The sequence below is a fragment of the Poecile atricapillus genome, chromosome 1 (assembly GCF_030490865.1).
Source record: "Poecile atricapillus isolate bPoeAtr1 chromosome 1, bPoeAtr1.hap1, whole genome shotgun sequence".
Classification (NCBI taxonomy): Eukaryota; Metazoa; Chordata; class Aves; order Passeriformes; family Paridae; genus Poecile; species Poecile atricapillus.
Genome location: NC_081249.1, coordinates 133,892,030 through 133,907,274, shown reverse-complemented (window position 1 = coordinate 133,907,274; position 15,245 = coordinate 133,892,030). Strand labels below are relative to the sequence as shown.

Sequence of the window (15,245 nt, the reverse complement as noted above, 5' to 3'; positions counted from 1 at the left end):
AATGGGAATTGTCTTCCTAAAATAAGCTGGAAATGCCTGCCTAAAATACTCTCTACAATTATTTGAAGTTTTTCTAATCACAATGGAAGAAGCTTTTGAAAAGCTGTGCAGCTCTGTAACCATCAAAAATAGAAATACTGTCCTTGGAAAACTTTAAAAAATAAATGTCCATTTAAGTGATCACAACTTCTGACCAGATTTAATTTTGCGTATTGGTTTATGTTCTTAAGTAACTAACAGAACTAAATAAAGCTTTTACTCACTTTAATGAAAGAACTGTGCATTCTTAGGTGCATCAGTACCAGCAGACCTAACTGGGGTTGGGATTGTGGTTGCCTTTGCTGGGTGTACAGAAAGCTGCTGGGAATTGCACTCGCTGTGCATGAGCTCTGCTGAGCCCTGCTGCTGCTTTGGGGCCATCTGCTGGAGTCTTCCCTCAGGAGCCTCGATTCTCCCACACCTGTGCTTCCCCAGACATCATTTCTTTCTCCAGTGAATCTTTTTTCTCCCCTGACTCTCATAAATGCTTGACTTGAGGCAGTTTCCATCTCCAGATTGTTCCTGGGCTCTTGTGGTAGGGAGCAGCAGCAATTTGTCTGACAATTTACTTTAAGGTGAAGGCGTCAGTCTCAGGAAAAAAAACCAAAACAACAAAACCTTTGAAACAGGGGCTTTAAAAAGGAGCCTGTTTCTGGAACTGTCTACTGTGGGTGTGATAATATTATTTTAACTTATGGTTAAGTGGCTGAGGTGAATGAGAAACATCTCTGCCAACTTGAGCAAAGAACAAAAGCTCCATAGATGACTTCTAAAAGTTCAGTGATTGTTTCAGACAAAGAAGCTTCTCACTGTTCAGAATAATTGTGGGTTTCTTTCGGTTTTGATTTTTGTGTTGAAGTCTATATTATGAGGGAGTTCAGTACTCAAACACAAGTATAGTTTTTGCTGGTGTGCCCCACTTTTTATGGATATACAATACGAGATTTTTGGGGCTCAAATGTAGGTCTGGAGCCAGAGTTATACTAAAAATAATATTTTTTTTATTACAAGTACTATTCTGCCAGAAGTCTGTGTCAGAGATGGATGATGTGAAATTGCATCCTTCTTCCCAATTAAGAATTGATTAGGATATCTCAAAGTAGCATGACTTTATTTTGGTATTTGTTGAACAGTGAGAAACAATATATAAAAGGAAGTCTGGAAAACATTAGGTTTATAAATTAGTTGTCCTTAGATCAGTTTTTCAAATTTTATTTGAGATCAATAGTGCTAAATACCTTTTCAAAAAGTAATCATTTTATGGAAAAGACACCATTGTATTTACCTTTCCTTTTTTAATGGTTGTGGGCCTTTGAGCAGCAGATAGTCAAAATGTGTGTCACCATCTACTCTATTTATCTAAGAAACATTAAAAATATAAACAATATCTAAGAAACATAAATGCAAGAGGATTTCACTGGTTCTGGGTTTCTGATATTCAGGGTTGCTTCAGGTGAAAGTCACACGCAGACTACATGGAGCAGGAATCTGCCCAGCAATTCCTTGGAGAAGGAAAAAAGGAGTACACAGATTAAGAAAGCTCCCTTCCACACATTTTTTTTCCCCTTTTAATTAAGCATATCCTGTCAGCTGTTCAAGAAATTAATTTGCTCCATCAGATTATGAAACAAATGTTTTGTGCTATGCACATTAGAGATACTTTGTTATTTTCCCCATTCTGCTGCCAAAGACTTTCCAAGCAGAACAATGCTTTTGTTTGTACTGACGAAGGTGAAACTGCAGAGAAAAGTATTCTCCAATGGCACAGGTGCCACTTCAGTCATGGCTGTAATCAAACTGTGTCCTTCAGGCTTGTGCTGCACTGATGACTTTGGTGTTCCTCAGTCTTCTACAGCTCTTGAAATGCTTTGCATCTTTCAAAACAATATTGATCATTGCAGATTGGGTTTTAACATTGACAAACTGACAGAGCGACCTTTCTGACCCCTCTGTCTCCAGTTAGTCCTGAGGACTACAAAGAAATCAAACCTTTTTTTTCTTTTTAAATAAAAAGTCTAAATGGTCAGGCCTGAAATTCTGAGCTCCAAAGGACAGCCTGTTCTGAAAAAAAAATCCAGTAAAAATGAAGTTGTGTTTTAATCTGTGCAAGACTGTTTCTAGAATAATTTGGAAATAAGAAGTAAATATTTCTTTAAAGCTGCAGTTTCAAGAGGGAGGTAAACTGTTTTTTCTTTTGTCATTTGCTTTCATTTGTCTTGTGACTTGCAAAGTGACTAGTACGTCCTCCATATCACAATTTTTGCCTGTTTTTAGTTAATGTGAAATTTGTCAACATAGAGTAAGGATCCTGAATCTTCCACTTGACTAACTTCGTAGTTTATAAATTCACGAGGGATTGATTGGTCAGAAACAATTAGTACCTGTAACTTGAACTACATGTTCAAAAGCGATCAATGCTTTAAGTTAAAAATTTATTCAAAAGAATAATGACTGTGTTCCTGGATGAAGAACACACCTGAAAATCTGTTTCTTACATTGAAGAATTTTATGGATGATTTGATGTATGGGAAGTGTAATGGTTTCATTACGATGCACTTTTGGAATTGCCTTTAAAATTTTAGGCTGCTAGTATTAATATCTTTTATTATGACCATAGAAATCCTTGTTTTTTAAAAAGCAAAGCAGGAAGTTCAGTGTTCTTGATGGGTGATTCTATGGTGTTTCTCTCTGCATCTTTCAGCTCTGCCTTTTCTCTCTCTGCACAGTGCTACCAGAATCTACAGGATTCTAAACAAGAAATTCCCATGAATGAAAAGTCAGTGGGGGAACTAGCAGACCCCAAGAAATAAAATGACTACCAGAGAGTTTCTTATTGAATATCATGGTTGGCAGCCAGTTGTGTGTGCAGAATGACATACATTAGTGCAGTGTCACAGAGGTGGCTGAAGTTGACCCCGTGATTCCCTTAGGTCTTTGGGTGCTGCTGGAATGTTGTTAAAGCTCCTTTAAAATGACTGGTGTTTCAGGGCCAAGAGTAGTATCTTGGAGCATAATTTTTGCCATGAGGTCATATGTTACTGGAGTGGATGTTGTTAACATGTTGGCGGATCATATCAATACGTTTTTGACACATTCTAAACATACACTTGAAATGGCAGCTTAATCTCAAGGGCACTGAACTTCGACAGAAAGTCGAAGTTTGATATTTCCTGGTAGTTTAACCTTGAAATGATGACTTCCAGAAGAGAACCCTTCCAGGTCTGCTTCTCATCGAGTCTTGCCCCCTTGTACTTAGCTTTATGTGTAACAAATTTATGTTTATTATTATTATTATTCATTGTACAGCACCACGTATAAAACTAAATACACACATAGAAATATTGGCACTTTAAAAAGGGATATGCAGAAAATATATGTATTATGGTTTAATGCACTAAATTTTTCTGCCATTTATAAAGCCTAAAGGAGGTAGGATTCTGGAATTCTTTTGAGTCCTAAATTTTTGTAATTTAATATTTTTGATATCTTAATGTTGTAGATGTACTGCATGCTTTCCTCCATGTATTTGAAACAATTTAATAGTCAAGCTTTTACATATGATGTTGGGCCTTGCAATGTTAATAATTAACTGGAATTTCATTTATTATTCAAGGCAATGTGCAAAACAATTGTTTTGCCCCTTTCTGACTTCTGTCACTGCTTTCAGAAATGTATTGCATGCTGTTAGAAAGCACTTGCTATATAGTTTGAAGCTGTAACCTAAATAATTTTATGTCTGTATTAACACTGGAATAGCACACTGGAATGCAGTGGTCTCAGGCACTGGACTCTTGCTTCCTCATGCTGTCCTGCAATGATATATCAGAATTACGGCATTATGGTAACTTTCCCCTCCCTGTGTGGCCTTCTGATGTACCACAGAGTGTTACCATCTCTCAAGTCTTTTTCACCAATGAATTCTAATAAATCCTTGCTCTGGAAGCTACCTGACAGAATGTGAGATTCACTACAAGATAAACAGTGTTTCTTTTTCCCGCAGCATCAAAAGACGATTCCCAGAAATGTTTTGATGCCTTGTGGCTTTTTGATTTGGAGTGTGTGGGCAGGTGAAAAGCCAAGTGCATGTCTGGCAGCTGGGGGCTGTTACCCACAGCACAGTTGATTGTCCAATTAATAGTTGATTACATTTTTTTTTAATGTTACATAGAGGCACTGTATACCTGATCAGGAGCCCTTCCTGTAAGGTTTGGTGTATGAAGCATCTAACATATTTCATTACTTAATCTTAACTTCTCTTGCAAAGAACTTTGCTAGTTGAGTGTTCAAGTTTGAAGTCCCATTTTGAAATGTGTCTTGGACACTGAACCACCTTGAAATGCCTCCTGGATGCAGGCCTCAGAACTGATTATTACTTTCTTGAACCATTTTCTCTTAATGTTACCTTGTTTAATTCAGGGCAGGTCAGTTCAAATGATACAGCAGAATTTTTAGCCTTGTGATAGACAATTAGAACTTCCACTAACGGCCAACTTCACTGCTGGAAAAATAGAAATAATTATCCTCATAATTTTTAGTCTGAAAAACTGTCTGTTGCGTGGTGAGGGCTCAAAGCTAAAGCTCTTGAAGCATAGTGTGGATTTCACTTTGGAAATTTAACCTATATAGACTTTTTTTGAGGAAATGGAGCATTGAGCATTCCTGTATTTCATGGCGTGTATTTATAGACTTTTGTATTTACAGAAAGGCTCTCTCACCACAAAATTAAAAGCTGCCTGTGGCTTTCTAGACTCTCTTCATTCTTTTCTTCCAGGGGACACTTGAACTTTCCATCATGCTTAAAGCAAACTAAGAAGTCAAGTTGTCATAGCTTTCAAGCGTCACGTCTTTCCCTCAGCAAATACTTTCCCCTGGGAATGGAAATACCTCTGTTTGCTGAATTCCTCTGCTTTCACCTCAGGAATGTTAACCTGTCTTGTAGTTTCTCTTCCTTGTTTCTAAGCTATAATACATGAAGGGTGCCATGTTTCTCCCCCCAGTGTCCCTAGTAAAGTGCTGCCCAGAGCTGAATTTGGAAAAGCTCAAAAGATGATGACAAGACTGATTTCTGTGAAAGCATCTGTCAACTATACCCTTAAATAATTAAAGCAGAGGGTCACAATGGAAGCCCTGGTGAGAGCACTTATCCCAGCTTCAGATCTTTCTCACGGTCTTCATCTTACTTGCCAGCACTGATGAAAGTGCCTTTCAGACACACTGGTTTTAGCAGAAAGGAGCTCGATAGTCACTTGGGGGGATCAGGTGAGGAGGCTGCCCAGTTGCTCAGGTCTGGTATCACTTTTGTGGCATTTGCAATAAATCACATTAAGTATCTGTCCAGGTCCACGTAGCTCATGGTATGATTGCTTCTTCCCCATTTGGATGTTTATCTCTCTGTTGATTTTTAGTCCCTTTCACTGTTTCACTCTATTCACAATTGAAGAATAAAGGCTGCTGTCAAAAATATCAGTATTGCTTTTAGAGAGCTAGAAATGTGGGATTTTCTTTATGGAATATTTAGTACCATAGCCCTGATTGGTACTGCCATACAGTTAGCCTCCAACTTTTCATGCACTAGTCCATCAGCTGCACAAGATTGTGGCATAGTGCCTTTTCCCCTTTGGTGTGGAGGCAATGTTTCCTTTCTTCTGCCTTGTTTTGCTTCTTTGGAGCAGGATACTTACTTGGCTAACTGCAGTATCCAGAAGCTGCTCCCTAAGCAAGAAGTCTGTGAGCTAAAAAGTTGACCAAGTCCAGTTTTCTGCAGCATTATAAGATGCTCATGCTCTAGAAGTCACGATGCAATTTTCTCGGATCTTTACAGGGGGAGGCAAAGTGATTTGTAGCAGTGCTGCTGGGATGAAAGTATATAACAGGAAAAAAAACCCAAAACAACAGGTAGTACTTAGAGCTCTTGAATTGCTTTGTCAGATCAAGCTAGAAAATAGTGTTCAGCCAGCCCAAACAAGATAAACTATTGGAAGTAAATATTGTTACTTGTTGAAAGAAATATAATGTATTTAAGGAAAGTAATTATTAAAAGTGTTGATTTTAAGAAAAGGTATTTTATTTAGAAAGATTTATTTAATTTAGGTTTGATAACAGTAAAGCAGAGGAATAGCCTAGTCTTGGCAATTTTTCAGAAGCTGCCTTTTATAGTTTTTATACTTTGAGAACTTTTAGTAATTTTCTTTTAATATTTGGACACTATATAATTAAAGCTCTGCTGCCTTAAATCTGCTGTTACAAGAAAAGTGGGGTAGTGGTGTAGTGAGTGCTCAGACCAAATGTAAAATACTCCAACGACAAAACAAGTTCTACTTGTTGCACAGTATTTTGGCACTCAGTTTCTAGAACATTCTTCTTCTCCCCCATTAAAAGAATGCGTCTCCAGAACTGGCTGATAAAAAAAAATTACATGTTTTCCTCTAGTTAAACCTGATGTAAAGAAAACTCCAACAATTCTCTTAGTTTCTAGTGTTGGGTGATGCCCTTACTTGCACATGTGAACTTACTCCTTCCATGGCTGTTGTGTTGCTATGTTGGGGTGTCATATTAATGATGAGGCACGTTGGAAACCTGTTGTGAACTATCTGGGGAGGGCTGGTAAATTTTCTGCAGTCCAGCAGTTCCCATCTCTTGTTTTAAACTCTCCTATGCACTTGTTTTAAATGTAGCATATTCATTTTCCACTTTCTTAGTACCTATCATCTTTTTCCTGTCAATCCGTGCCTGTTCTCAAAGGAACCAATACCTCGTTGCAGGATGCAATAACATTGCTTTTGTGAGTAGTTAACCTTTCCTCTTGAAGCATCTTGACGTCTAGTTCACATTTCTATTGCAATCATACCCTTTGCCAAGACCTTACAGGCCTTTCCTGCAATAATTCTGGTGCTGTATCCTAAGTGACTTTTGATTCATTGTGTGCTTTGTGCTTTGGTACGCTGCCCAAAATTTAAATCATTTTTACAGGCTTTAACCTCCCAGAAGAGCCAGGTAAGTGTGATAGAAGCCTTGCCTATTTAGCTGTATAGTTGACTTATTTTTCGTAATATCAGACTGCCCCGCATCGTATGTGATCATTCTTGTCCAATAAATCTGCTTTTCTACATGGGAGCCAGAAGATAGCATTTCTTTGACAAAGAGTCGTGGAGCTGGTTAAAAATTATGCCATTGTTTCCTTCAGGAAGCACCAAGTCTACTTTGCCTTAGGAGTTGGAACAAATACATATTAACAGGAAGCTCCATCTGATAGAGCTGAGCTAAGACAAACAGAGCATTCGCACTTTGTCTGTTGGAGGGTTTTTGATGGCAAGTGACAGCTGAGAACAGTGACCTGTCTACAAGCTTGACCTGTGTTGGACATAACAGAGAGGAAGCGTGTGTTGGACAGGAAGCTGTTGTAGCCAGGTCCTGGAGGGAGACATGCTTCCCTGCATGAATGCCAGGGTGCTTCCCCCTCTGCTGGGCATCCTCCTGCTGCAGGGAAGCTGGAGGATGGGGAGGTGCTGCACCCCTCCTTCCTTCCCCTGCCTCAGAAACAAAACAGAAGAAGAGATGACAAATCCCTAGAGAAAAACCATGCAAAGAGCCTGCATGGCCAGAGACTTAAACCCCTAAGGGGTTATTTTGGTTGTGTGTGGTTTTGTTTGTTTGGGGTTTTTTGTTTGTTTGTTTTTGTTATTGGCACTAAAGTACTTCTCTATGTATTTATTCATTTTTAAACTTGTTTCATTTTCACGTATGGTTTGTGTAGATTGCTGGTCTAACTCCTTGCTACAGTGATTTTTCTGTAGCATTTTTCTTTTTTTCATGGTAATGCATGAACAGCTGCTGTAGTTAATAAAATTAATGCATTATTAAAATGCATTAGTCCTTACTTAAGCCTTAATGGCTTAAGGTATGGGCAAAGAGGAATTGAGTTCAGGGCTCCTCCTTTCCAACCATGTACCTTCACCAGACCATTCTCTTACAAACAAATTTTTTATTTTTAACAGAGTTAAGTGATGGAGGACCTCTGGTGTCCACCAGTTGGATAATTAAATGCTCATTTAGCTTTCTGTCAGTAGCCTGGCACCGTGCTCTCGTAGTCCATAGTCATGACAGAGTTAGTGTTCTTTTAGTATTCACTTCAGACTTGCTAAAGGGTTCAGCGTAAGACCTACACGTATGGGGTATTTGCATGGGTGAATTTCATTAAGGATGAAAGTTTTCTCTGCCTTGTGAAATCCTGCTTATTTTTTAAAAAACAATCCTGAGTTTCTCACCTTTAAAAGCACTGGTTGGTATTTATACTTGGCACTATACCTTGATGAACCTATAAAATAAATTGCCATCCTGTTTTAGATTCCTAGCAATGCTGTTTATGTCATAGACTTCCTTTTTCTCTTCTTATCAGCTGTCCTTTATTTTACATGCTCTACCTGTTCCCTTTTACCTTTTCTTAGAATTTTTTTTTTTTCTCAAGCTATCCCAAAATATGTTGAGTGAAAGAACAAAAACGTGGTGGTGCCTCACTACACTAAGAAATTACTTGATATGGGTTAGTTCTGAATGTTTTCGTGTTTGTACTGTGGAAATAGCAATGTGGTACTTGTGAGGTGGTTAGGGATTTATGTTGACTCATAGCAGTAAAAACCCGTTGAAGTTTTTCATGAGGATTTTCCTGATGTAAATTAAGTAAGGAGTTTGCTGGCATGGAACGCAGCAGAGTGTATGACAAAATGAAAGAGTCTCCAGTGTGTCTCTTACCTGAAGCTCTCCATCTAAATCCTCATTGCAATAACGCTATTTGTAACCTGGAAAGCTGCATGAAAATGTCCTTTTCTGACACCACTGACCTTTGCCTTTACAGTCTGAAAAGCGTCAGCAAATATAAGCCATGGGGATGAAAGATGAAATAATGATGCTGTCATATGTTTTAATGAGCTAACGTGAACTGGATATGCAGCAGCATCATAGTTTGCAAATTATGATGATTGAGATAAGAATCTGCCCAAGTTTAATCTGTGCACTCGTGTTGTTCATTCTCAATGTCATCCTTCCAGTTCCTGTAAACCTCTATATTTAGAGGGGGTTAAGCTTTAAATTACTTCGTTTACTTAAGAAATGTCTCACAGTTAAAGGCTAAATGGCAAAAAAAAGTTATTTACTCTGTAAAAAAGCCCCACAAACTAAAAATCCCACAAAACCACACCTGAGTTACCGGATAGATGACTGATCATGTATGTGACTGAACAGAGCTGTGCATTCCAAGAAAGACAATCTTCTTGTGTAAAAATAAGGGCAGACACAGATTCAAGAAGGGAGTTAGGTAGAAAGTTAAGCACATAGAAGCACACTAAAGAAATTTTTCACAGAATATTCTTTTTTAGTTACAGTTATTTTCTCTAGCAGACAGTGAGGGTGAGCTGGAACTGTCACTGACCTCATACCAAAGAAAAAAAATAAAGCACATGTGCTCGTAACTGCTTTTTAGCTGGCAGTTGCCAGCTGAAATAATATTCCCTGTATGCAAGGGCACCAGTAGCTGGATATCTTCAAGACTGATAGCTATAATGAATAAAACTGGTTAGAAAAACCAGACTTAAGGCAGCTCATGACACTGAACAAGGAAAAACTGCCTGTCTTCCTGGATGGTTGGAGCTCAAGTTGATATAAATTGAGCTGAACTTTGCATGTCCCTTCTCATCCATTGAGTGTATTTAAGGTTTCAGCTCAGTTTGTAGCCCAATGGCAACCTTTTCCTGGTTTATGGAAAGACTCCCACTGGGAGTATGTAAGAAACACTGCAAGAAGGAATGAAATCTGCCCACATTTCAATACTGGTTTTGATGATAACAGCTGCATGTGCATGAGACTGTATTAGTCTGGTGAGTAAGTACTTCCAGCATGTCTCATGCACTGTTTTTTTAAATGTTTCTGGTCATATCACTGGACATATTTTATAAGCCTTTATCAGTTCTCCTACCTGTGACATTCACTAAATGAGTATTGTTATCTCTCAGTAAGTGGTTTATTGTTCCTTTGATCATTCCACACGTTGTTTCAAGCCACAAAAAAGACATGCTAATGTTCAAAAATCATAGTTAAATATAGAAAAAACTCAGCAGCTCAGGGCTGAAGGCTGCACAGTACTGATAGCAACCTATAATATGTCAAGTTCCTGCAGCTGACACTGAGGTCAGGGAAAAAGGCATAGGTCTGTCGGTAAGTCAAAAAATATCCTAAAATAGTCAGAAAACATTAACTCTACCTTTAGCTCTCAATATGTTTCCTATCTGTTGCTAAGTACAGCACATATGCTGGCTAGCTGTGTTCCCTTGTCTGCTGAATGATTCTTTTGTGGAAATGCTCTAGCTTCTCAAACCTGTTCGAGACAAAAGATTACCTAAATTGTCTGACTGACAAAACAAAGCAAGACAAAATTTATTATTTATTAAATGTTTGTCCACATCTGCACACCCATGCAGGCAGTGCCTCGTGTAACTCTATACAGCAGTGTCTGTGTTCATGCTTTCCTTTTAGAGGGTGGTGTAGCACAGACACGAGTCCAGTTACAGGCTTGGAGTGTTGGTGAGCTCAAAGTGAGACCCGAGTGCTGTGTCCTGGTGCTGCTTCATGCACACTGAGAGCTCCACCTCTGGGTCTGGCTCCACCACGTATGCAGCTGCCTGGGAAAACTGAGTTGAAAAGACAACCAGAGAAGCTGGCTTAGAGTAAAACAGCTCTGTCTGAGAGGACACAGGTTCTCCTTGTACTAGTCTACCAAAAACTGAGTCCATGAAAGAAAACATCTGCCACTTTGTAATGTCCACACTGCTTTAACAGTGGTGTGGTTTCACACCAAGAAGTACAGAGATGATCAGCTGCTTGAAAAACTCTTGGTTTAAAAGAACCATAGCACTGTTAGATGTGATTTCACCACAAAGCTAAGTATTTCAAAATGCATCTGCTGATGCAGTAGATGTGGCTTATCTACATGCAAGCAGATGCTACTTTGTAACCCGGGAGAAACAACATGAAAACCTTCACAGGCTATCTATCTCCTCATCTCTAATGCTTGCTTGGCCCCACAATCACAGAGTGAGATCAGAGCTGCTGAGAGCCTGAACTCATCACTCTGCTTCCGTTTTGAACACAGTCACGTTTATGCATAAAGGGTAAACAAGCAACGGGTTTCAGGAGATAGGAGATTAAAAACTCATGGTTTGCAAGAGGTGAAGCCCTGTCTGACTGCTAGAGTTTAGGAAATTCCAGTGTTTGCTGACTATCTCTCCTTTAAAGGAAAAATGTATATTAAAAAATCTGTACCAGAGTGGAGTCAGTTGCCCATTAGTTTGTCTGATATTTACTGATTAGATGAAGAGTTTACATGTTTAGCATCTGTATCAAGACAAGCTTTTTTATTTTTTTTTTTTAATCTGGTAATAGCAATCACAATAAAGTGACAGTAAGAGTGATAAGGTTATTTTGTGAAAATTGTAATGTTTGCTTTTCTGAGGCTGGCCAGTTAAATTGCCCCAGGATGATTTTTGCATAAGCAAATTCAAGTTTGAGGCAGAGTCTGTCCCTGCAACTGTTGTTTGTAACTATCTCCTGTGGACTTTGCTGCCTAGGCAGTAACTGAGGATCTGTGTTCCACTTGGGGCTGAAGAAAGAGGAGATAACTGTCAAAAAGGAGGGGTGGGGGGGGGGGAAAGTACCACACTTCTTGTTTTCTATTTTACTGGTGCCTCACTCTCTTCTTATACTTCAGAGGTGAAGAAGGGAGACACTAACACCAAAACAAAAACACAGCTGAGTTTTAAAAGGCAACAAACAGTAGGCTCATACAAGAAGAGAACACCATGTGTATTTGTTTAATATCTTAATTTTGGACCTTCTGTTCCTTATGTGCATTTGATCTAAGCAAAATAGCAATGCCAGTGTAACAGGGTGGGTGGCTCAGCTGTGGTGCTGCACTGGCACCTTGTGGGTGTCATCTCTCTCATGCCAAAGAAACAGACGTGAAGCAGCAGTGCCTGACCAAGCATCTTTGTTTTGCTTGGCATAATGTGTATTTGTGGTTATGAAGCTGTCTCACGTATCAGCCTGGAAAGAGCACAGCAGTGAATTTGCAAGAACTTTCCTGGGGATGGAAAAAAAAAAAAAAAAAAGTTTGTAAGACTGAAATGAGTCTATGTTCGTGAAAACCCATAAAAGTAGGTAGGTAGTGGAGTGACTGACACTTGATGCAGTTCTTACCTCGGCCATGAGTTTCTCTAACAGAAGCAAGCAAAGAGATTTGGCAAACGATTGACCCGAAGTTTATCTTTTTGTCACTTCGGCACATGAACTTTCAACTTTAATGCTTATTACGGTTTTGTGTTTGTTTAGGAAAAGGACAGAAACGGGATAGTCTTTGCTTTGTTGCCCCCTTGTGGTTTCGTGAGTTGTTAAACACATGTTTAATGTGGGTTAAACATTCTAACGTGCCTGCTGTTATTAAGGGATGTAGTAAGTGTGAATTGGTACTGCTCATCCCTTGCAACTCATGGCTTTGAACTGGTAGTTCTGTGTATGTTGGACTTTGAATCTGGAGAGCCTCAGCTGTCTCTGTGCAACTGACCCCATTTATGTTCTCATTGTCACGTGTATTGTTCTTATGCAATCGTGAGAATATTGCAGACAGAGGGGCTGGATACTTAGGGAACTTTTATGTTACGTTTCAAATGAGTGACTCACCTTTGCATTCTCCTGCCTTGTCTGCACAGCTTACTTGTGCTAAGAATGCCCAAAGGTAGAGATACAGGGTAAAATGAGAAGACTTTAGAGATGAATCAAACACCCCCATACTTATATTTTGCTTAGGTAAAGTATATTTTTATACGTGTTCTTGTATTGTGATAATCTCTACCCTAATAATTTCATTATCTATTTGATTTTTGTGCCTAATTACCTACAAACTTTCTCTCCACTATTTGGTAGCACAGTCTCAAAATCTGGACTCAATAATCTCAAAGGTCAGATTTGGTCTGAGAGGTCTTTTCCAGCCTTAATGGTTCTGTGATTCTGGCATCATTTTTCTGTGTGTGCTTTGGACTTGCATATGCTGTTTCTTGAAGCAATCATTGAGGGATGTAGCTTATGTCAACCTTAACATGGTTTTGTTTTCTTGAGTGCTTGGTCTTTGAAAAGATTCACCCAGAGTGCTCACTTCTATGGATAAATGTAGATGCTCTGGATGACTTCAGCTGAGCTATGACAATCTGATGTCCTGGTTTAATACTTCTCTTGAGTTCAGTTTTATTCATTATGTCAAGTCTTTTTTGTTGTGGGTTTTTTTGAGTTAAAAAGAATGGTTAACTGTTTTAGAGATGTCTAACAGGATGGGTGATTTAGTTACTGGATTTTGCAGCAGGTTTCAGTTGAGTACAAAGGATTGGTGCTGCTTGTCTCAACAAAATAGTGAGAAACAGCCCTAACAAGCAACTTTGTGTTTAACAAGTGGATGTTTTCAGTCTTGCTGATTTCTCATGTTGTGTTTTTGAAAGAAAAATGCAGTTCTTTGGGAACTGGAAGCTGCCTATGGCTAATGTGTAGTGGATAGCATCCAGTTTGCGTTCTAAAGGGTTTTCTTCCCAAATGTGTTGCGTTCCTTTAGGGGAAGCAGCAGTCCTGTGGTGGGCACAGCTGAAGCTGCTCAGGAAAGGATTTGAGGGCAGAAGCTGCAGGGCTGAGAAGCCTTGCTCCCCAGGTGGGGAAAGATGATTTCTGGGAGGTGACAGACAGCTGGGTTGCTTCCCTGGCTGTCCCAAATCTTATGGTGGAAACCAGGACCCCTTCCCTAAGGACAAATGTGTCAGCCCCATCCCTGGAAGTGTTCGAGGCCAGGCTGGGTGGGGCTCCGATCAACCTGTTTTAGGGATAGGTGACTCTGCCCATGGCAGGGGTTTGGAATTAGGTGGAATCAGACCTAGGTTGTGTTTCAAATGCCAAATGTCAGCCTTTATTTATTTGGAGCCTTTTAGGGATGAATTATCAAAGACAGTGTAGCATAGCCTATTAAACTTTGGCTTAGCTGTGATTTATTTATTTATTTTTATTTTATTTATTTATTTTTTAGTTTATTGGGCTTTGGATTAGAAAAAAGGCAAATATTTGAAGCATGTTTGGGGGTTGTGTGGTGATTCAGAGAGAGTAGTCCTTAAAATGGGAAAGAGCAAGGAATGCTCTTTTCATGAGGGGCCAGGAAACAACAAATCTTAGAGGTAGGCTAAAGCTAGTGTTAGCATATGGATTCATTTTTGATAATGTCCAACCTGAAACCTCAGTGTCTGAAGAGAAATAAACTATCCAAAAGGAAGCAGGATCATGCAAAATTTACCATTATTATACAATACCAATGACATTTCAGAGTAAACAGATGATTTGTGGTGGCATAATTATCTGTTCTCCCTATGGGTTATTACAGTGCATAGTATTATTTTAATTTTTTAATTTCTTTTTATTTGCAGCTTCCTTATTGTGCTGATATGCCTTATCTTCAGTGTGCTTTCTACAATTGAGCAGTATGCAGCCCTTGCTACAGGGACATTATTTTGGATGGTATGTATGCGGACATTAATGTGATTTATGTGTTTTCTTAATGTGCAAATTCTGATCTCCTGTGCTAACACCATATCAAACAAAATGTTCTTTATGGCTAAATTGACAGGAGATTTTTCTGCTTTTCCCTAATGAGTCTGTAAAGCTGCAGAAATTCCAAAAGTCATGGTAACCCAAAAATGAAGTGGTACCCTCTGTGGCCCATACTGAGGACATCTGTGATGTATACAACACGTAGAGTTATTCTAATTAAGCTTGAATCCCCCCTGTTTCTTGGGTTAATACTTTTTTCAGCCATACTGAAGAACAGACACCTGGCCACAGCAGGCGAAAAAAGTGGAAGTCCTTTCATTTAGCTGATGTCATATCCAGCTTTGTTTCAAAAGTGGAAAACTCATGGCCAGTGACTTTAAGACAACTTGCTCTACCTGTCCTATGCTCTTTCCCTTCAGCAGAGAGAACACAGTCACAGTGTTTATAGTATACCTGTGCTGCAACACAAATGTATCACCAAATGCTTCAGGAGTATTTGTGTCCTGCCAGCCTAGATTTCATTGAAGAGCTTTAGTTTTGAGGTTTTGAGGTTGGAGAAGCATGATTTTAAACATCCAAACTTTCAT

General features: G+C 39.1%; 1 protein-coding gene across 3 annotated transcripts in view; it reads left to right on the top strand.

The window, feature by feature from the left end:
• The window catches only part of KCNQ1 (potassium voltage-gated channel subfamily Q member 1), a 334,459-nt gene that overhangs the window by 26,980 nt on the left and 292,234 nt on the right, over positions 1–15,245 (top strand). For all 3 annotated transcript variants that reach the window (XM_058855429.1, XM_058855420.1, XM_058855435.1), the window contains exon 2: positions 14,535–14,625. In XM_058855429.1, the coding sequence (XP_058711412.1) occupies positions 14,535–14,625 (91 nt within the window). The remainder of the gene's footprint in view (positions 1–14,534; positions 14,626–15,245) is intronic.